The sequence below is a fragment of the Cryptomeria japonica genome, chromosome 11 (genome assembly GCF_030272615.1).
Source record: "Cryptomeria japonica chromosome 11, Sugi_1.0, whole genome shotgun sequence".
In the NCBI taxonomy this organism is placed as follows: domain Eukaryota; kingdom Viridiplantae; phylum Streptophyta; class Pinopsida; order Cupressales; family Cupressaceae; genus Cryptomeria; species Cryptomeria japonica.
In genome coordinates, this window is record NC_081415.1 from 615,283,304 (window position 1) to 615,306,165 (window position 22,862).

Consider the following 22,862-nt stretch of genomic DNA (forward strand, 5'->3'; position numbering starts at 1 on the left):
TAAAACATAATCAATATAACAAAGAATAATTAGAAATAAACACAAGTCTAGATCAAATGTTCTTCATTATTCTTCTGCAACTCCAACCATTCTGCCATTACAATGAAAAAGTCTCTATTTTAAACAATCACCAAAATTTTCCTTTTTGGGCAGATTTTTACAAAATCCGAAAATTGCCATTTAAGGAAATTTTCAAATCTATTCCAAAAATCACGAAATCTTCTAGAAATCTAAAAAAATTCCTATGACACAAATTAACAACTTTCTAATCTTAAAAAGATTACGAGCTCAAAATTAACTAGAAGACCAACTTTCTAAAAAACCAAAGAAAAGAGTAAAAGCCAATTTTGAGGCCTTAGATGAAGGAATCCGGCCCTGAAAATTTGAAGTTTTGGGGGCCCTATTGAACTTGGTTCAGTCGGCAATCCAATCAACTCCTCAAGATCTACATCCACGTAAATTTTCAGCCCAATCGGACAACCGAGTCAAAAATTATGACCCCGTGAAGTCCTTGCATCACTTGAGATTTTCCTAAAATCGAGTCTATTAGAACTATGAACTCACTTAAATTCGCTTCTAATCCCAATGACATGTCATTCAATTGTTTATTTCAAGAATACAGTAGTCTATTTATGCTTCACAAACAATAATAGAAGCCCAATAGCTGAAGGGTTTGGAAAAGTTAAGGAAGCTGAAACATCAAAAATCTTTTTTTGTTGCATAACAAATCTGTTGGTGTCATCAAGGGGTGATTACATAACTGTTGCCTATCGAAAACTGGTGGTTTTGCTGCTTGCATAGAAGCAAAAACACTACTTTTCCTTAGTTATCCCATTTGCCAAAGCCTACATTGAAATTTCCTGTACTATCTTGAACATTCTTTAGCATCCCCATGTCTAACTCTGTTTGGAAACCTGTTCTTCCTTCATTGAAAGTGTTTCTTGAATTGTACATGTCGTTGCTTTAGGATCTATCCAATTCTTTTACGAATCACTCCCAGTAGGCTACTAAGCTGCTCTAGCATTGAGATACCTCTATGTACGTTTGGAATGGATTTGTATCCAATTCTCCCTCAAGCCATGTTTCTGCACTTGGGGCACATAGCTCGGATTTGATAATAAGTTAAATTTCCACAGATCAGCTAGAAATTGAATCCTTGACCTGCCATAGGCAACCCTCGATAGTACCAGAAATTTTGCACTTCTTTTTTTAGAAACACATCATTTCATGATTAACAAATGAGTAATGTATATTTAGATACAATAATGCAAATAATTTCCAGCAATGCAAAAATCTTCACAATAATATGATTAGATTATATCATAATTATCAGTGGAGAATTAATTGTTAATTACTCCTGAAACATACCTTTAGTGCTCTGCCAAGCTCATGAAGACTCCTTGTCTTTATCTTGTCATGGTTTGCGTTGGGGTGCAATGTGATCCCAACCGTAGTATATTAATTCCTATCCACCCCTCCAAGCAGATTTTGTGGCTCATGGTGAGAGAAGACATTCAAATTGTCTACCATGTATATCATTGTTTCATAATGACCATTCGCCTAAGATGTTATCTATCTTAGGTAACCTAAGATATCAATAACCAAATTAAGACATGCCATAATTCACTATGAGGTTTAGTGTAATGTCCCCTACTAGATATAGGCCTGTTTAATAATAATTAATCTTATATTGGATGAGTGTAGTCTTGGAAGGACAATATGCACCTAAAAGGAAAGGCAAGCACCTACATAAATGTTCAATTATAATTAGACTTAATTCATTCTAATGCAAAAATATATAGAAGTTGAAATATGATTCATGAGAGGGGTTGCACGGGTCCGTTGTCTACCAAGCCCAAGGAATGGTTGCTTCTAACCTCCTTGCTAGACTTGGCGGCCCATGTTGCTTGCCCTTCAAGCCCATTACCAATACACACAACATCTTTTGAGTTCGGCTGTAATAGACACCCTAGAATGCCCAAAAACTAAACCAACTGCTGATAGGAATTTAGTCAAACAGTTTGCATCCAACTCCTTATTTCTCCATTTAATGTTTAAACCTCTTATGGCTTCGGAAATGAAATGTTTGTTTGTTTTTAAGACTTTGCATAGATTTGAAATCATATAACATGAACTAGAAGGAAATTACAATAATGTGCAACATGAAGATTGAACTACTACTGAAATGATATTATTTCCAGAATTATTAAAATCAAATACATAGCAGATTTTTCAACTCACTAAATACTCCAACATTTTTGACATAATATTCCAGCAATGACTTCCCATCTTGCTGCTACAGTAACATGAATAGTGCCATGCTACAGTAACATGAATAGTGCTTGGCTACAGTAGCGTGAATAGTGCTGCGCTACAGTGCTGCTACAGTATTAGTTAGTCTTCAATCAGTCCAATATCTTCATAAAATCATCCCTTCAGAATGGCATAAGCATTGGTCAAGAAGTGGAGAAGGTATGAGCAAAACACCAAATCTGCCTGTAGCTGGAGATGCACCCAATCTGCTTGTTAATGAAGCTAATAGCAATGGATTCCATAGGCCAAACCCCAAGGGAATGACGTCTAGAATGTCACAAGAGAGGATAGATGTCCTCTAATGCCAAGAATGGATCTGCAACTCACACATCAATTTCTTCTCATATTCAACATGCTGAATGAAGCCACAAAAACTTCCTTTTATTCTTTCTCCAAGGGTCGACCGCAATATAAAACATATTAAAATATTCACTTATGTCTCCCTTGGGTGCCCCTTTGATTTACACACATCCCCATAAAATAAATATTAAAGTAACACTTTAATATTTTACAATTAAATTAAATGTTACTTTAATAACACTTATTGCATTAAAATATATTAGCAATTGGACTCCGAATAGCGCGAGTGATAGCTCGTCAGAAAGCTTTCGCCGAGGAGTATTGAATCCAATCACCAAAACTAGCCTCCGTTGTGTCTTGCTGACTTACTAAAAATAGTAAGTATGCCTGAAACTAAGTAAATCAACTCCGTTTTGGCCCAAACTGGAAATGACTAGGCCAAAACACTCCAGGATCCCCTTAAACCCTTCGTTAGCCCTCGGGACCATGTAGAGATAGGCTAATGCACATACACTTGGTCAACTGCTAAAGTGGGGACATTACATCGGCGTGGGGAGTGCAATCTGGTTCCTTGACTCCAAGGGTCCTTATGACCACTTGTGAGCCCCTCGTCACCGCTGGATTACACCTCAAACCTCTTCCCACAAGATGCAGCAAACAGATTGAACCACTTCTTCAAGTGCATACATGTCATATGGAATAAATCTAAATAAATAATGCTACTGTATTTACAAACATATCCAATTTGGAATCGATTGTAACGAATATTTACCTATAGATATGTATCATATAACTTATCATATAAGGCTGCTACATACCTCAATCCCCACTTCTGCAGACTTAACTAATATGATTGGTGTTGATGCTAGATTGCTGGTATATGTGATGCCACATACCTGGCCGTATGTTGTTTGCCACTAAATCAATTTCACTGACTGTTTGAGAGCCAGACTTTATCACTGCCCTTTCTTCTGATTGGAACGATTGTCTTATATACTATTCAATGGCAATGAAAGTCATGTTGCAAAAGGCATGACTCTTGGCTGTTCATAACTGCCACTTTCCTTGCACCCTTTCACATCTATTAGCCACCGATTATTCTCTTAATTAATTTTCTTGCTTGTATTATTCTTCTTCTTTCTGATCGATATTATTCTAAATACAATGCCATATCCTTCCCCTCCGTGTCCTTCTACCAAGAGCAAGAATGTTGCTGCCTGTAACTTAATAACAGTTCTGATCTGATCTGATCCATGGTTACGTCCCTGGATGTTTTTGATTCTTTTCCTTTATATCTCTCAATGTGAGGGAGAGGTCACACCTCTTCATCATATATGCCCTTTGGCAAGAGACGCACTCTTTCACCATTAGCACACTTTGGAAGAGTGCAACTCTGCCTTTTGAAAGGGACACAACCTTTCACAATCAGATCTGCACTTCTTATTTAAATCAGATCTGCACTTCTTATTTAAATCAGATCTGCACTTCTGATTCCCAAAATTATTCCCCCTCAAATCATTTTCTCATCTCCCTTTTATATCTCATGTTTGAAGGAGTCACAACTTTTCATTCCATCTCTTTTGACCATTCATTAACTTAATTAAATTTTAATTATATTTAATTATATTCTTTTATATTTTTATTTTTATTCTTATTCTTTCGAATTTTAATTTTATTATTATTATTTACCATTAAATTCTATCCCAAACTGGGGACATTACATTTAGCCAATCGGATATCTACTTATTCTTCTTTAGAAACTCTCTTTTCTCTACAGTGCATCAGACGACTAAGCAACAAGGACTTCCATCATCAGCATGTCATTGACCCCTAGGCTCACATGCTCTTTGTGAAATCCATCCAATCCCCTAGAGTAATGTGGGGTATCCCTTCGTTGCATGCCACTGGCGGTATCCGTCCGCTATCAAGGTGGTATGGCTAATAATCCATCAACATAGTATGCTATTTGACTATTGTCAATCTTGAGTGTTGATAAGTTTATCAACGAATGGGTATAGGATTTGTCCATGGGTGATCACCTTAGATGGAGAGGATTAGCCTATGTATTAGAGGAATACAACCTCCTCCTATTCCCTTGTAGGGTTTTGACTCTATCCGCTGCCGTAGAAATCAATGCCTCTACACAACTAGCTTAGTATGGTAACTGGAAAGAGATTCCTAATCTGGGAATAAGTAATTTCCAAACCTAGCCTCCTCTATGGCTCAATTGCTTGTTCTGGTCAATAATCTACTCGTTTTCAACTTGTTATGCCAATATTCAACCAGTAGGAGGTTTCCAAGCATGTCTAACAAAAGCCGGCAAGGTAGACCATTCACTATACACCTAGTGACAGTTGCTACTACCCTTCACTTGACTTAAAAGAACTGCAGCTGTCCTAAGTTTAATTACAGCCTTACATAATACTTCAAAAATGTCTATGAAGGTAAGACATACTTGCCCCAATGATTCTCCCCGGTTGAGCTAAAGTTAACCAACTCTTTCTTTATGAGTTTTGTTGATAATTACCTCCCTTTCCCATCCTTAAAAAGGATAATGATCCCATAATGAATTTACATATTAACAGATTAAACATTTGTGATGGAAATTGCCATTCTCATTAGTCATAAAGTCCTAACACCTGATTCTCACAGTCATTAGCATGCAGTTTTCAACACAACGTACTTCTAATATTAGTTCCATAATCTTCCTAACTGCTGTTTTCTTCCTTGATGAATCTGAAGGGCTGTGATGGTTTTAAAATTATGTCTACTTCATTCTAATCTACCATTTACTGAAGATATAGCATCCAACGGTCATGTGGGCTGAGCTTAAGCTATTTTGATATAATTTAAAGGGCTAATGATAAGATTATTTCTGCTGTCATTTTACTTCAGTTATGTTGTCTGTAAAAGTGTGGCAATCAGTTGAGGCAATAATACACTTGGAACTTGCATTAAAACAATATAAGTGAAAAAGAGATGTCCCATAACATAACACTACGTTTAGAATTTTAATCTTACTCCAGCTTCCTTCCGCAACTACCACTATAAAATTCATTTACATGCAGTCATATTTAGGACATTAAAATCTCACTAAATTAATTCCAAATATGTTATTTTCTTTTCTTGTTAGTTTTATTTTTTTCAATCAGGAGTAAGGTTGCCTAGTAGTTAATTGCAGGTAAGCTAGCATGATTGATGCCATTTGAATTCACCATAAACCAAGGTACAATATTTGTAGGTGAAGCCTACTTGTTTCCTTGAACCAATTTAGGCTATAAAATTATGTTTACATTTCTGCTCTAGGTCTTTGTTTCCCAAAACCCTTCTTCCCAGCATATAAAAATCACATATGCATAATCTACCTATTGTCAACAAAGGTTGCAGCCTTGGTTGAGGGTATTTCCTTTTTACAACTTTGCATAGTTTAATTTATGAATAGGTGTTAGAAATCAAGTAGATGCTAGAGGATGAGGGAGCCGGCAACAATGGCTTTTAAGGGTTCTAATCAGATACATTAAGTGAATAACTGGATTCAGCAGGAAAATCATGCTAGTAGGGCATCTTTACATGGATGTATATTTTATTCACGTGAGAAAAAATTTGCAGTGTCGCAACATATACGGGAAAGACATTTTAACATACATTCTCTGAAGTTTAACTTTGAAAAGAGTAACATAGAAATCAGCTGCTTCCGGAATAGACTGTAATTTTTTGAAGAGTAACATAAACAGCAAAAACAACAGGAGGAAAAGAAATACCTGGAAACTGTAGCTGGAATAATGGAGTCTAAGGGTTTCCTGGCACCTGAAAATGCCAATCGACCTCCTTGCTCTCATGCCCTCTACCTTAGCTTGAGATTTTTCTTCTTGTTCTCCTCTCTTGCTCCAATTTCTCCTCATACGTTTCCTTCCCACCCAGCAGAAAATGAATAATGCCTCCCTTATGATGGGTTGTAGGGCATTTATTAATATCTGGTGCGATGTCTTTTTTTGTTTGTCAAAACTTGCAATCTTCTGCCGAATTTGAGGGTTGGCAGGCCTCTTAATGTCATGTTCACCTCCTTACACCATGCCCATGTCTTATCTATTTAATCCTGGCTGTCTCCTGGCCGTGGGAAAAAAATAATGGCAGACATTAATGAAGCTCTTTGCGGGTCGATTGGTGTCACTTCCTTCACGGGTTTCTCTTCCTTCACCCTTCTGTTTATTCGTGTAGTTTTTTCTGAATCCCTCACAGGTCAATGCATAGTATTAATAATAATGTAAACTTTATTATATGCCCTCTCACCAAAAGTTTAATAAAACATTTATTTATAAATGTCTTTTTTTCGTTGTAGTTACATTTATTATTGTTTATTGCTTATATATTTATTATATAAGTTTAATTCATTTAATCATATATATATATATATTTTCTTGAGTTTATTATTTGATGCCTACGGTTGATAGGGACAAAGGATATTTTCAACATCTCCAACATAATTGGAACGGATAAACAATTGTGATAGAGTAAATGTCAAGGGTCTTAAGGTTAGACAAAAGTTAAGCTGGCAAAAGTTATAGGCCAGGTCTACATGCTAAAATGGCATTATTGTTTGTCTGTCTCTCATCATTGGATCACAGAATCCACTTCACCTTGCATCCTGGGTACCTGCAACCAATCACAATTCTCGCACAAGTCCACCAACCAATTCATCAGTCCAGATTAGTCATAACATATAATCATAATATTAATTTAACACATGCATGATAATGATAACTTTAATAATAGCATTCATTAGTATTTGCATTAAAGTTCATAATCACCACTTAACATAATATTGTCATAATCATATCATAGGTTCACTTAATCATAATATGACCATAAATCTCACCGAGTCCAAATTCCGGGTCATGAAAGAAAATTAACGAGGTTCCTAGGTGGATATGACACAGCAGGGCTTCTCTTCCATTGAGATATTGGCCATTTGCATGGATTTGTTTCCAGCACCCCATCTAAAGTCACATATCTATGCTTGGGGTTCTAAGCTGGCTTTGATACCATGTTAATTTACATGGATTAGCTAGGACTCCAACCAAGGACCTATCACAAGTTGCTTGGTTGTTTTACTTTTAACTTTAAAGCTATTCTTTCTTTGTTTGGTTAGGAATGTGAATTGCTTCCAATAAAACCCCTCAACTTACATTTCTGTTCTTGGGTATCCTAATTTGGCTTTGATGCCATGTTAAGTCTGCATGGGCTGGATAGGAATCAAGCATAGGAAATGCTATAATTGGCTTGGCTTGCCTACCGCTAAGCTACTGGCCCTCAATATAGGTTTATAATTTGGTTTCTATCCAACAGTCCATTTAATACTAAGGTTTGACCACCACTAAGCTACTGGCCCTCATTATGGGTTTATAATATGGTTTGTCTCCAACAGTCCATTTAATATTATGGTTTGAACATAGTAGATATAATAAGAAAGCGACCAATATGATGGCAGGCCCAAGTGCTTTGTGTATCTAGATTCTAAACCAAATTTCATTTTGAGGATCAAATGTGAGTTTGCTTGAGAAGATATAGTTTTTCTGCAGGTTCCCCTTTCTTCCTGCTACCTTCTTTTTGTTTTTTCTATTCACAGGATTTGATTTTGTAGATGTTTTCTTTATGAGAGGCGACTAGTGCCACTCCAAAAGTTGTATTGAATTTTAAAATGTTGTAATTCACAATTTATATGAATGATGAATAAAATATCTTTTTAGCAGTTTTACGTAATCACCTTCTTCCATATAATTTTATTTGTGGTCTTAGTGATATGTATACTATTATGTTCTAAGTTTTTCCCTGATTTCCAAAACTTTCAAGATGTTTTAAAATCTTGGACACGTGCCTTCCCTGACCCACTTATACCTATTTAACTTTGAAAACTGGTAGCTATGCTTTGCCATGATAAGAAGCTTATGCTTGGTATATACATTTCCATCTGATATATACTTTTGTTTTCATGGTCAAGTTCTTGTTGTGAAATATTTTGTTTCTTCTGACAAACTTGTTCTTATTGATTATAGGTCATCATCTATCCTAATATTTGTACTTTTTGGATGACAGCTTGATGCAGGAAATCAGATAGAGGCATTTTCACTTCAGTTGTTATGCTTAGCAATATGGAAGAAAGCCCTACGTGTAAGCCATAGTTGGGCTTCTTCATTTGCAGGGAGAAGTTCTTCCCAGGACGGGCTTCCCAGTGATGGTGGGGTTCACAAAACAGGAACTGTAAATAGTGGAGACATGCCTCGGGAAGTAGACTTTGTGGGTCCAGCTTCTGCTTGTTCACAAACAGAACGAGAGTTTGTTGTAGCTGTTGAGGTTGCTGAGCAACTTGCCAAGCATCTGGGGCTATTGGATGGTATGCTTCTAATCAGTCGTTTCTGAGGAAACACTAGGACTATAGGGTCATTGTGAGCTTCCAATCTTAGGAGAATTAGATTGAGGGTAATATCATAGATGCATAGGTAGGGTTTGATGTTAAGAATCGATAAATACTGGAAGCAAAAAGATATTGCAGTTTCAAATAACTATTCTTACAATGTGAAGGGTACTTTATGGTTGGAAAACAGGAAGTGCACAGATGCCAGATGCAATGGAGATTGTATTCCAGGCAGCATTAGCACTGGGAAGAAAAGGCGCTGTAAGTGTTGTCTTTCTTATTCTGTTTTCTTTTTTCTTTTAAAAATTCAGGATAAAAAACATATACATAGTTTGAATTAAGTTCAAGTACAAAAGGTGAAATTTATGTGACTATGAACTGATAGACAAAAGATATAACTGCAAGTCAAGTAGTGGAGATAAAAACTAAGAGCTACTCCAGGAACATGGAAATGGAAGATTAAGATTGGAATCAAGGTCTGAATTTGCATGGTTTGAAAAAGTCGTATCTATAAAACACAACTGAAACGAGGAATCGCTAATCAGGATGCTGTGACGAGGCAGTCTTTTTGACAGCCTTGCTGGTTGAGATTGTCAAAAAGTTCCTAGAGACATTTTCACAACAATCTTCAACAATCTTCACCTTTTTGCCTTTTGTGTATCTGTTCCAATGATGGATAGTTTGAGGGTCTCTCCTAGGTCTATTGGGAAGAATCCCATGTGGATGGTAGTGGAAGAAGTGTTGAATAGTTTATCATTGAGGTCAAAGGTTTGTTGAAAAGAGAATTGGAACGAAATATTAGTCAAGCTGCTGATTATTCATTAGATTTTCATCAGCTGCTTGTTTTCTTGCTTGAGCTGGTTGCTTGTATGCTTGAGCTACTTGGTTGTATGCTTGAGCTACTTGGTTGCATGCTCGAGCTACTTGGTCGTCTGCTTGAGCTGGTTGCTTGTCCTTTCACCTGTTTGCTTGTCTACTTCTTTGTGCCAAGTCAGATTATCTGCCATGTCACCTTTTGAAGGTTGACTCTTCAAAAGTAGTCGATGAAAAGAGGCATGATTACCTTATTTATGGGCTGCGATAGTCTTTTGAAAATGGTGGGTAAATTTAGCATATTTTTGTTCAATGCTTTCTGGACAGCGTCAGAAATTTATATTTGGCAATTTTAATTAAAACGATTTTATTAATTCCTTCATCCCTTTTAGTGTGACAACTCCTGTCACATGAGTGGGGTGGCTTAATTCTGGTCTTAGCCCATTTTATTGAGGGCAGTTTCAGGTGCTTGTAATGTTTTTTCGCATTTAAGACTTGGACATAGATTTTCGTGTGAAGTTTTTAGACCTTGAGAATATGTTATATTGTATGAGACCATCATTTTTAGATTATTGGGGTAAAATTAAGAATTAATTTTTGGACTATCACATTTTTTGATCAAAGACTACTTTGGAGAATATGTCGCTTTGCTGATAAAATACAAGTTGATTGATACATGCGTATATTATTAGTCTATGTGTGATGGCCAACTTTTTGCTGCGTAAAAGCTGGTTGAGTGTGTCTGGAATAAAAGAACAGTTCAACAGTACTGAGGATTGATAGGATACCATCATGGTGCATTGTCTTCAAGTCATAGTGTGGAGAAAAGAGTATTCAGTGATAATGAACTTCATGTTGGTTGGTTCATGTTTCAGAGATGTTGCAGTTGTATTAGGAGCCCTTTTCAAAAATCTGAACTAATAATATTTCTACATAAAACCGTTATGGAATCTTTCCTTTTTCAATGTGCTGGAGATAAAAAGCCAAGAATTTTATCAGAGAGTGTTGTGTAATTTTGTATGATGTTTGAAGTGTTAGTGAGTTCTGAAAAGTGTTTTTAAGTTTCGCATTTGAGTTGGTGCATAATTTGAGTGGGTTGGTGCTCTCAGTGAGTTGGTGCTCACTTGTGTAATCTGGGTTGGTGCCCATTTTGTTAGTGAAAACTATTGATCAACTGTGGTTTTTTACCTGAAAGGGTTTTCCACGTGAAATTTGGTGTTTTTGTTTGCTCTCTTTATTCTATTTCTTCTTTCATGTGGTTTCGTTTGTTTAAAAGTTTAAAATACTGATTCAATCCCCCCCGCCCTCCTCCCCACCTCTCCCCCTTAACCCCCTTCAGTATTTTTTGTGTGCTTGTCAAGAAGCACTTGAACTGTATATAGGGAATCCATGGGACATGAATTGAGGAACTAGAGGAGGTGATGCAATAGGTGTGCTCTCTACAAAGGAGTCTGGGTTCTTTTGGAGAAGGATCAGTTATAACATATTTGAGCAGAATTTTGACTCTGTAGTTGCCCAATTGTATCTGTAAATATTCAAAATAGGGGCACTCTTGAGTCATTTGAGCATTCATATTTACAGAGAGTAAAAAATCCTGCATTAAGGGTTCAACAAGGAGGTAGACACCCTGCATATGATAGATCAGTTTCTTGGCAGTGCCGATTGTACTGATGTTATTGTGAGTAAAAGTCAATTTTTGGCTGAGTGGATTTTCAAGGATGCATGAAAATTTGGTGACAAGGGCCATGAAAATGCTGGGATGGATGTGTTTGGGTATAGAGTTCGTATTGATATGTAATGTTCCCAGTTGGGGATTGGATTATTTGGCGTTTAAGTCCTGCAAACAAACGTTAGTATACAAACAATATGAAAGATAATTAACATATATATTTATTTGTGCAATTATACAAGAAAGAATGCTATACGTTCTTCTACATATTTAACAAATAATGTTAACTAATTTATTGTTATCTATAAAAAGGATACAATACTCAGTTGGACCTTAACTGGATTGACCCAACCCTCTATTGAGAAATATTTCTCAGTTAGGAGCAACCCAGGATGTCATCCTCCTAAGGTCTCTATTTGGGATCTCTATTAATGAGTGAAGTCATTAATGTTCTCAAGCTTGGCAGAGATCCCACCCCTGCTCAGGCTTCTCTATCTCTACATATGCATATGGTTAGCCTCTACAATATATATAATGTCTCTAAGAGATTCCCCATGAATCTCTCTCTGGATTCCCCTTGGAATCTTGGCATTCACTTATGCCCTCTGGTCTCTATGGCTCCTTAAAAGGAACAATTATCTTAAATATTATCAAGGACTTAAATGTGCTTCTGTCCTAGAATATCTCAATGGTCCCTAAATTGCTTATGAAGTAATCTCTATTTCCTTGGTTTTAATTCTGAGTGTATCTTTACAACCTTATGGTAATTGTTCTTTAACCTCTCTAATATATCGCTATAATGTTATGATTCTAAGTGTGTCTCTATCATTACAATTCTAAATTCTGAAGGTATCTCTGCAATATTGATTCCAAATGCACCTCTGATATATATATTAATTTAAAAGGGTATCTCTGTTATTTATCGGCTATGTAGTTTCAATTCACAGCATTAACTACGGTTTAGGGCAACCTACTTACCGATGACTTGCTGGTGGTGAATCCTGGAGGTGCTGGGTGTGTTCCTCTCCCTCTGCGATTTTGTTTCCAACGCGGCTTCGTTCCTTCTATGTGTTTGCCTGTACGTGGGAGCTATAGGTTATATGCATTCGAACGTATATTGGCGTGGTCTCCATATTCGCAGGTGTTTGACTCCTTCTGGTATTTTTGCCTTCACACTGTCTGCTTCCTTTCTCCTCCTCCCTCTTCGTGTATCCTCGATGCATTATTTATAGGCATCGTGAGATGCTTCCTCTGCAATCATGACTCCTGGACGTGGCTTTTGGCTTGGCTATGTTCAATTAAAATTACGCCTATCCTTTTCTTTCGGTTAAATTTATTTTATGCCCATCCTTTTCTTTGTTTATATTCCTATTCATTAATAATTCGATTTGTTCTTTTATTTATTAATGTCTTTATTTTAATCGCTATATTATTATTATTATTTTTTTTTTTAACTATATAACTTAATTAATATTTCCAAATAGCAATTTTTTTTTTTTTTCGATTATTTTCAAATAGCAATTTTATGACTAATGATTTATTATTTATTATTTCCGATAATTATTATTTATTACTTATTTATTATTTTACAAATAACAATTTATGATCAATGAATAATAATAATTATTTATTACTTATTCATTATTTATAAACAACAATTTATGATTAATGGTTTATTAATCGGGGGTCATTGCATGATACCATTTTGTGAATGGGGCATGTGGGAAGATAGATCACCTATGTATAATATCTTTTTTTGTGAAGTAGCCACAAAGGATTCTTGAAGAAGGATGATTTAGTATACAACCCATGTGGGTTTTGAACTTTGAAAGATAGATATTTTCACATGGTTTGGTTAGGATATGGGTGGGAATAGGCATACCTGTTGGAGGTGATTTATTGACAGTGTTTGAGGATCTGTGAACATATAGCTGTCAGTTGTGTGAAAATGATTGAGCAAGTTTGGGTATGTGTTAGCCGCATTATTGTATACGGGAATAAGACTAGTTAATTAAGTCGTAATTGGGTTTGTTAGTTGGCAGCCGAGGGGTGGTAGTTGCGGTGCGACGGTTGGCACTCGCACCCCCTCGGTATCTTTATATACTTCAGAATGTAACTTGCAACACACGAATTATGAATGGAATAACATATCTGATACTTGTCTGATATCTATGGCATTATTTTGCATTACGTACTTTATGCTTTAAGTATTCACCCGAGAGGGCAAACATTTGGCGTCGTTGCCTAGACGTACTTGGGAACGGAACACGTGGATAGCGTACGGACACAATGGGCCTACCCGTTGGTGAAATAAACCCAGAGGCCTACGATGCGCGAACAGAACTTTACACAGGAGAAGACACGGCAACGAGAGAATTTTCAATTCTGCTCCAGGTAGCTATCCAGACCTACGTTTGACGAGAGGTGGAAATCCCACCAAGTGCCGTGTGGACAGCGCTGGAGGTTAGCCCGGCCGTAAACCGGTTGATGAACCACCTCCCCCGGTTGCTTGCACAAGCATCGTTGGCACAACAGGCTCGCCTGGAGGAGATTGACCAGGAAGAGCGACGCCAACAAATCCTTCAACACTACGAAGAAAACAATCGACGGGAAACAGAACGTGATGGCGCCAAGACAGGAGGGAATTGAACCTTGAACTTTTTATTTTCAAATAAAAGTGTCCTTGACATGAGTTGTATTGGAGGAAATGAATTAATAAAAGACGTGTTTTGATTTATGTATTGTGAGTTATGGAAATGTGCGACAATTAATGCCCAACCTATTGAATAAAGATAGAAATAAAAAAGCAGAAACGGACGAGTGGGAGGCCGCGCAGAGGGCCTTGATTTTGGAACAGCAAGTAGAACGTAGACGGAGGCTGAGGCAACTTGCTGAAGGACGACCTGCCGAAGGGTGGCCCGAGGGGAACCAAGGAGGTGTCATAGAGGGTGCAGAACGTGATGGCGCCAAGACAGGAGGGAATTGAACCTTGAACTTTTTATTTTCAAATAAAAGTGTCCTTGACATGAGTTGTATTGGAGGAAATGAATTAATAAAAGACGTGTTTTGATTTATGTATTGTGAGTTATGGAAATGTGCGACAATTAATGCCCAACCTATTGAATAAAGATAGAAATAAAAAAGCAGAAACGGACGAGTGGGAGGCCGCGCAGAGGGCCTTGATTTTGGAACAGCAAGTAGAACGTAGACGGAGGCTGAGGCAACTTGCTGAAGGACGACCTGCCGAAGGGTGGCCCGAGGGGAACCAAGGAGGTGTCATAGAGGGTGCAGAAGCCGACGGAAATTTCTACGCGTCGCCAGAGCATCGTAGGACGCGGAGCCACGAAGAGTTTCTGGAAGAAACAAGGTTACGGCGAAATCTAGCCGAGGAGACTCTGGATCAGTTTAGAAATTTATCCCTTACACCACGGAGTGAAGATCACCAACGGGAACCAGGAGTGGGCGTGGGTGAGAGCGAAGGGGAGGGCAACCGTACGGGTGTAGGTGCCACACACGATAGGCAAAACACCGTACCTCCAGTTGCCCACACAGGACACCACCGGTGCCACCGGAGGAAGCAGCGCAGGGCCACAGACACAGGCGCAGCCACCCTCAGGAAGACGACCCGGGATGGCGAGTAAACAAAAATTGCCAAAGTTCACAGAGGACGGCAAGGAAGACCCCTTACGGCACTGCCGTACATGTGAAACCATTTGGTCCGCCAACGGAGTGACAAACTAGGATGACTGGGTATAGCAGTTCCCAGCCACGTTATGTGGAGTTGCCATAGATTGGTACTCCGATGTGGACAAGCAAAAAGTGGCCACGTGGGCCAATCTATAGAAGGAATTCACGGAGGAGTTTCGGTTGTTCCGTGATGACAATGAAATTGTAACGGAGATATACAGTACCAAACAAGGTACCAAGGAGATAGTACGGGCATACAGTAGGAGGCTGAAGGAATTGCTGGGTAAAATGGAAAGCCAACCAGCAGAGGGATTGAAAAAACGATGGTTCGTTGAAGGATTGAAATCCTCCCTACGAAAAAAGATGAAAATTGTACCCCCGATGTCATATGACGACACCTATAATAGGGTGATGGACCTAGAGAGCGAATACAAAACATCAAAGAAGAAGAAAAGTAATAAATATTCATCTGACGATGATGAAGACTTTGACGGGGAAAGCAGCAGCAGTGGCGAATCGAGTAAAAAGGTGCACGCTCTCCAAAAAGACATGGAATGAATGCTGAAAGAATTCAAAGCCATGAAGGGGAGTACAAGTAAGACTGAAGAAAACGACGTGTGGTGTACCGACTGTAGGAGTGACGGACACACCAAGGGGTCCTGCCCCAAGAAGGCTTTCTGCGACATTTGTCAGATTGCAGGACATTTGACAAAGGAATGTCCCTACAATATGAAAACCAGGAGCCAACAAGTTCTCTTCACGCAAGAGCAACCGGCCGTTGGAACTTTGCAAACCGCCAACAATAGTGCATCATCTAGCGGATACCGGAACAACGATGAGGGGGGAAAACCAATAATAATAATAGGAGCCGGATCCAATATGATGCAAAGGGACGGCCAATGATCCAGTGCCGAGCCTGCAATCAATGGGGCCACTTTGCCAGGGAATGCACCTCAAAAGAAACTCCACAAAAACTATGCAAATGGTGTGGGCCTGGAGACCACGATGATGGAACTTGCCCAAAGTCAGGAGTGAACCTGCTCAACATTGATAGGATGGAGGAACGGGTATTGGCAACCACACGGTCACAGGCAAAGAAGGCCACATACTCGGACCCTTGCACGAAGAAGCAGCGAGCGCTGGAGGCCAAGGCTGAAGTGGCGAAGGAAATGTTTGCACAAGGGAGGACCCAGGAAGCGGTAAGTACTTCCCGCTCTGAGGCGGAGGAAAATATCTTGAAGCAAATGTTGCAGATTGAAGTACCCGTGAAGATGAAGGACCTCCTTGAAACGATGCCGCAATTACGTACGACACTCCTACGTACGGTGCAAGTAACTCCGCACAGTCAGGCGACCCGGAATACGGATGTTTCCGGTAGAACACCTACAGACCCATTGGTCCTGACACTATATAGTGGCCGGCACCTGGCGGTGGTAGAAATGGGAATACTTGGCACCATTTTGACTGACACTATTGTCGACGACGGGTCGGGAGTGAATGTGCTTTCGGAAGAAACCTGGAAGCAGCTTGGCAAGCCGACACTATGGCTGTCAACCTTCAACTTACTGGGAGCGGATCAACATGGTATCAAACCCCTTGGAATGCTCATGGCGCAACAAGTGACCATCGGGACACAACCATTTGTCCTCGACTTCATGGTGATTCCGCTCGCCAAGAAAGGATACGACGCCATTCTGGGCAGAGGGTGGTTGGTGGCAGCCAGAGTGAATCACAACTGGAAGCGTAACACGTTGTCAATGGAGAAAGCCGGTAGAAAATTTATTATCGACCTGAAAACACAACTTGTGAGTGAAAAACTCGCGTCAGAGTCGGAATCAGACGGCGAGGGTGGAGTTGACGGAGGAAAGTACGGAAGGGAACCGAACGAGGAAGGCGTCCTAGGAATCCAAGGATGTTCCGAGGACGAGAGCGATTCCCTTAATGGGCTCTTCCACGGGCAAATGGAGGACTACGAGCCGCTATATGGGTGCAACATGTTGCAGGTTGACGAGGAACCGGACGAGAACGAATTTCCGTCAACGTACGGGGATTACACCGAAGGGGATGCCCCGGTCAACGAAGTACTAGCGCACAGGTTTGACATGACGAAACCAATCCGGTACGAAGAGTCCATAAAACCTACAAACCTCGGCATGGAAGCAGAGCCAAGGAGCATCCTGGTTGGTGACGACTGGAATCCAGTCCTGAAGCCGCCGCGTTTAAAATATTCATGGAATACAAGGATGTATTCGCTTGGATGTATGAGGACCTCGAAGGGGTGCCGCCAAAACTGTGCGTACACCAAATTTCACTCGTACTTGGGGCCGTAACTGTAGGGAAGAGGCCATACAGAATGAATAAAAACTATGCGGTGAGAGTGAATGATGAAATTGAATGTATGCTCGAAGCCGGGATTATTTTTAAAGTGTAGACCAACGAGTGGGTGTCGCCCATAGTAATATCCCTTAAAAAGGAGGCAAACCAGATCTGAATTTGCATGGATTTCAGATGCCTTAACGCAGTCACCATAAAAGACCCGTTTCCAATACCATTTACAGATAGCATCTTGGAAGACGTGGCCGGTCATGAAATTTATTCATTCATGGATGGATTTTCTTTGTATAACCAGATATCCATCGCCGAAGAAGACAAATTAAAAACCACCTTCATAGTGGAGGATGGCGTGTACGCGTATAATCGAATGCCGTTCGGATTATGAAATGCACTAGCGACATTTCAACGGATAATCCTTCACATATTTGAAAAGATGTCAGTAGGGAACTTTAGGGCGTTCCTTGACGACTGGTCCATCTACAGTAACCAAGATACACATCTGGCCGCACTTGGCGAATGCATGGAGAGATGCAGGTGAGCTCGCCTAGCACTCAACCCCAAAAAATGCAGATTCATGGTGCCTCAAGGGAAGCTGTTAGGACACATAGTGTGTAAGGCTGGACTCAAGACTGACCCAGACAAGATTAGGGTGATAGTGGAAATGGAGGCACCGACAGATGTCACGGGAGTCAAATCCTTCTTAGGACACATAGGGTATTACAGGCGATTTATCAAAAATTTTGCTCGAGTATCCTGCCCTCTAGACAAGCTGACAAGGAAAGGTGAACAGTATACATGGGGTACGGCTCAGGAAGAGGCCTTCCAAGAACTGAAGTCACGGTTGGTGGGTGCGCCAATCCTAACATATCCTGACTGGGACAAAGAGTTCCACGTACACGTTGACGCATCCAATTTTGCCATAGGGGCCACACTGGCGTAGGTTGGCGACCACGGGCTAGATCACCCGGTCTACTTTGCAAGCAGACTCTTGTCGAAGGTAGAGAAAAATTACAACACCACAGAAAGGGAAGCCCTTGGGATGGTGTACTCCGTCCAGAAATTTCGACATTACTTGCTGGCCACCCCGTTCACATTTTATGTGGACCACCAGGCGTTAATGTACTTGGTAAACAAGCCAATTATCCAAGGATGAATCAGCCGATGGCTACTATTGCTGTAGGAATTTACATTTAACATTATCGTAAGACCTGGGAAGAGCCATGTGATAGCTGACCAGCTGTTGATAATCCAGTCAGGAGAACCAGCTGAAGGAGTGAATGAAGATTTCCCAGACGCGCACTTATTTCGCATCGCGGTTCTCCCCGCATGGTACGCAAGCGTGGGAGAATACTTGTCGACATCACGGTTTCCGAGGGAGATGCCACCAGGAGAAGGAAACTGGTATCGAGGAGCAGGGCATTCCAACTCATTAATGGCCTCTTGTATAAAATGGGACCCGACCAGATCCTACGGCGATACGTCCTAGAAGAGGAAATTCAGGGTGTCCTAAGGGAAGCTCATGAAGGGCCCGCAGGTGGACACATGGGGCAGGAACTGTTTGAGAGATGGGGATTGGATTTCATCGGACCATTAAAACCAAGTAGAGCCCGACGATGCAGATACATTGTAGTGGCAACATAATACTTGACCAAGTGGGTGGAGGCACAAGCCTTACCGGACAATTCGGCGGTCAATATAGCAAAATTCATCTATGAACACATCATTACGTAATATGGGATTCCAATCCAACTGATGAGTGACAGAGGAGCACATTTTGTAAATCACATAATCCGATTGCTAACAACAGAGTTCAAAATTTTCCACTCCTTATCAAGCCCCTACTATCCACGGGCGAACGGGCAGGCCGAGGCGACCAATAAAATAATCATGTCGGTGATTTATAAGTCTTGCAGAGTGGAGAAGGATGACTGGGAGGAGTACCTACCGTCAGTACTTTGGGCATACCGAACAACTTACAAGGTAACTACTGGACAAACTCCCTTCCAGCTAATGTATGGACAAGAAGCCGTGGTGCCAGTTGAATTCATGGTGCCGAGTCTCCGGATCGCCATCGATAATCGACTTGGCGACATGGAAAGCCTGAGAGAGAGACTGTACGCTTTGAACAAATTGGATGAATGAAGGATGATGGCTCAGTGGGCGACAGAAACAGCCCAGCAAAGACGGAAGGGTTGGCATGACAAGCATCTTCGTCGAATGAAGTTTACTCCTGGGCAGTTGGTGTTGAAGTTCAATGGAAGGAACAAAATCAAACCTAGGAAATTCAAAGTGCGATGGCTAGGGCCCTTCAAGGTATGCGAGGTCAATACCAACGGGGCAATTAAGTTGTGGACGCTGGACGGGGAAGAGATACCAGACGCCGTCAACAGGTCGAAATTAAAAGTTTACCATGAACGGAGGGAGCCTGGACCATCCAGTTAGGATGCTTGATAGACTAAATCTGATAAAAAAAAAGAAGGGTCGTACGATGACCGTACCGTATGGATATATATATATATATATATATATATATATACATATATTAAAAACCCGTACGTTGACCATACCGTACGGATTTAGAAAAAAAGAAAAAAGAAAAAAAAGAAAGTGGGCCCATCGTACGGTGGAACCACCGTGCGGTGGGACTACCGTGCGGTGGGGCCACCGAAGGTGGATGCCACCATGTGGTGGTCACCCGCACACCACCAACCATGAATAAAACCCCCGCACAGTGAAAATTAAAACAAAATGACACGCCTCGCAGCCCGCACACGCCGCACAATGCCGCACAGCTCGCACAAATACGCACAGCCGCGCAAGGCCGCACAAATACGCACAGCCGCGCAAGGCCGCACAATTTCGCAGCTGCCGCACAAGAGGGAAAAAAAAAACAGGCCCACGCACAACCCAACACCGTACGGTAACACCATATGCACAATCTGGGGAAGGTTATTTGAAAAGCGGCAGACGGGTTTTTGTTTTTAAAAAGGTTATAAAAGGAGAATTGAAGAAGTAATCTAGGACTAATGGACATAAACAGGACAAGGCAGATTGGCGGAAACGGTTGCAGTCGTTAGAAGACAAGTTGCAAGGGGGGCAAAAAGAAACGAGTGCAGACACAGGCAAAGGGATTTTGCCATCTGGGGTGCGTATTGCAAGTAGCCTTGGTATGAGCACCAGTCAAAAAAGCAAGAAGCATCGTCCCAAACCCTTGGTGATAAAGGACAAAGATGAAATAACGGTAGATAATATTATGTTCTAGGGTTTGAATGGAATAGACTGTCAGAACTGGTGGGCAAAGACACCTTAGGATGATCTGATAAAGAAAAGCCTTCGCCAGGCACAGGTACACTGGGCCGTCCAGATACCAGTTTTTTCGATAAAGGACTTTGAGGTGGTTTTGTGTGCCATGATTGGCAGCTATGACAGACATCGCCACCAGTCGTATTTGATTATCAACACCAGAGGATAATAGTGTCATTCACGACAGGCGAGTTCACTAGGGTATTTGGCATATCGGGGGTAAAAGGAAAAAAAATACACTTCACAGAAAATATCCCCAGAAAATCGTGCCACACTGCTGCAGTTGATGTTGCGCGATAACCTTACCCAGGGAGAAAAAGATAGCCTCAAGAGTGCAGGCAAGAGTCGGGGGGTGAAGAAACAATTTTTCGCCAAGGGAGTATGGCGATGCCTGTTGTCGGTGGTGAAGAGTCGCCTCACAGGTGCCAGCCGCGTGTCGGACATAGCCATTGCACAGATAGTGTTGATGAACGGGTTGCACAATGGAGTGGTATATGAATGGGCATCACTATTGGCGGATAGGATGGACGAGTTCATGACGCTGCAATACAAAAAGTTCTACATGCCGCATCACGCCATCGGATTATTCCTCGACGCAGTCCGCATGCAGATCACATCGGGCTCACAGCCATTGGAGTCGCAGGGGCGTGTTGCACTAGATCAGCTGCCCATATTCTATTGGTCACACTTGGACGTCTTGGCACATGGTACGGAGGCACGTTTGGGCACAAAAAGAAAGAAGGCTGCCATGTCCGATACGGAGTCCGACACAGAAGAGTCCGAGGCTAAGGATGCAGAAAGTGGCAGGGAGGAATCCATAGACACCTCCCAAGTAAGCGGAGGAAGCTTCCGACTGACAGGGAGAAGAGGCAACCAGTTGCCTGAAGAGGGGGTAGTGGAGTCGACAGGTACAGTAGGGTCTACTTTAGCATCACAGGTGTAGGTCCACTTTACACCAGCCCGCTTACCGGAGACTTGTCAGTTGGCAGTGCCGCGGTCCTTCGGGACAGTGAGTGTAGTGTACCAGTTCCTAGCTTCGGGCAACCTCGGGTGACGATAGCCATGACACCACCACAGGTGGAGACCTTGGCGAGTGCAGAGACTTCCATGGCCCACGATGTGCCAGAGGCTTCCATGGTGCACGATGTGTCGGATGTGACAGGATAGGATGTGCCAGGGTTGCTCGGATATATGCAGGAGGCAATGACGGTAGCAGGCACTCTTCATGATGACCTTACTAACTGGTTGAGCCGTTACCAGATGGCACCCGTGGCACCGGGAGAGGCCACTCTATCCCCAAGGCGGACCATGTATTCCTTGGATGTCATTGATCTCGAGGAAGGGAGTTCCCCGAGCAGCAGGGCGGTTCAGAGGGTTGGCTCACCCCCTGTGGTGGTAGTAACTAGTCCGTACAGAGCAGAGTGGGTGCCTGTGGGAAGTCTGCAGGGTGCAGAGTTGGAGCAGTTTATTACCGAGATGACTCTGGGAGCACAGCGGCTTGTGTCCTCTGCCACGCTCCAGGCCGGTGCGACCATGGTTGAGCGGATGGAGGGGTTGTTGATCTTTGCCTGCACCGGATGCCAAGTTGAGTTTGAGAGGTGTTTTGAGTGTGCTGGGTGGCCGGACACGGAGAGCCTGGCGATGCTGGAGGCTTGGCACCTCACTAAGAGGGTTGGCGAGACCCGGATGCAGTCGTTGGTGAGAGAGGTAGAGCAGGCCTTGCATGAAGGTTATCTGGAGCTTCGGAGGTCACAATAGATGGCAACCATAGTTGAGGCTTTGAGGGTGGCAGCAGTAACAGCTCGGGAGGAGCTGGCTACCAGGTTTCGCGAGCTAGAGGCTACCATGGCACAGAACCAGACAGCGATGGACACTTTGGTAGCAGAGAAGTCTACCTTGCTGATATAGTTGGAAGAGGAGAGGGCCTCGAGGGAGCTGTTGGAGACTCGGTTGGTTAGTGCACTGGAAAGTGCGGACAAGAAGGATAAGGAGGTGCTCGAGGCAGCCTATATGGTAAAGACTGCTATGGAG

At 41.5% G+C, this 22,862-nt stretch overlaps 1 protein-coding gene across 1 annotated transcript in view; it reads left to right on the forward strand.

The window, feature by feature from the left end:
* LOC131043463 (serine/threonine-protein kinase ATG1c) overlaps positions 1-22,862 on the forward strand; it is a 202,960-nt gene that overhangs the window by 166,393 nt on the left and 13,705 nt on the right. Inside the window, exons 11-12 of the mRNA XM_057976664.2 lie at positions 8,707-9,004; positions 9,216-9,286. Of these exons, the coding sequence (XP_057832647.2) occupies positions 8,707-9,004; positions 9,216-9,286 (369 nt within the window). The remainder of the gene's footprint in view (positions 1-8,706; positions 9,005-9,215; positions 9,287-22,862) is intronic.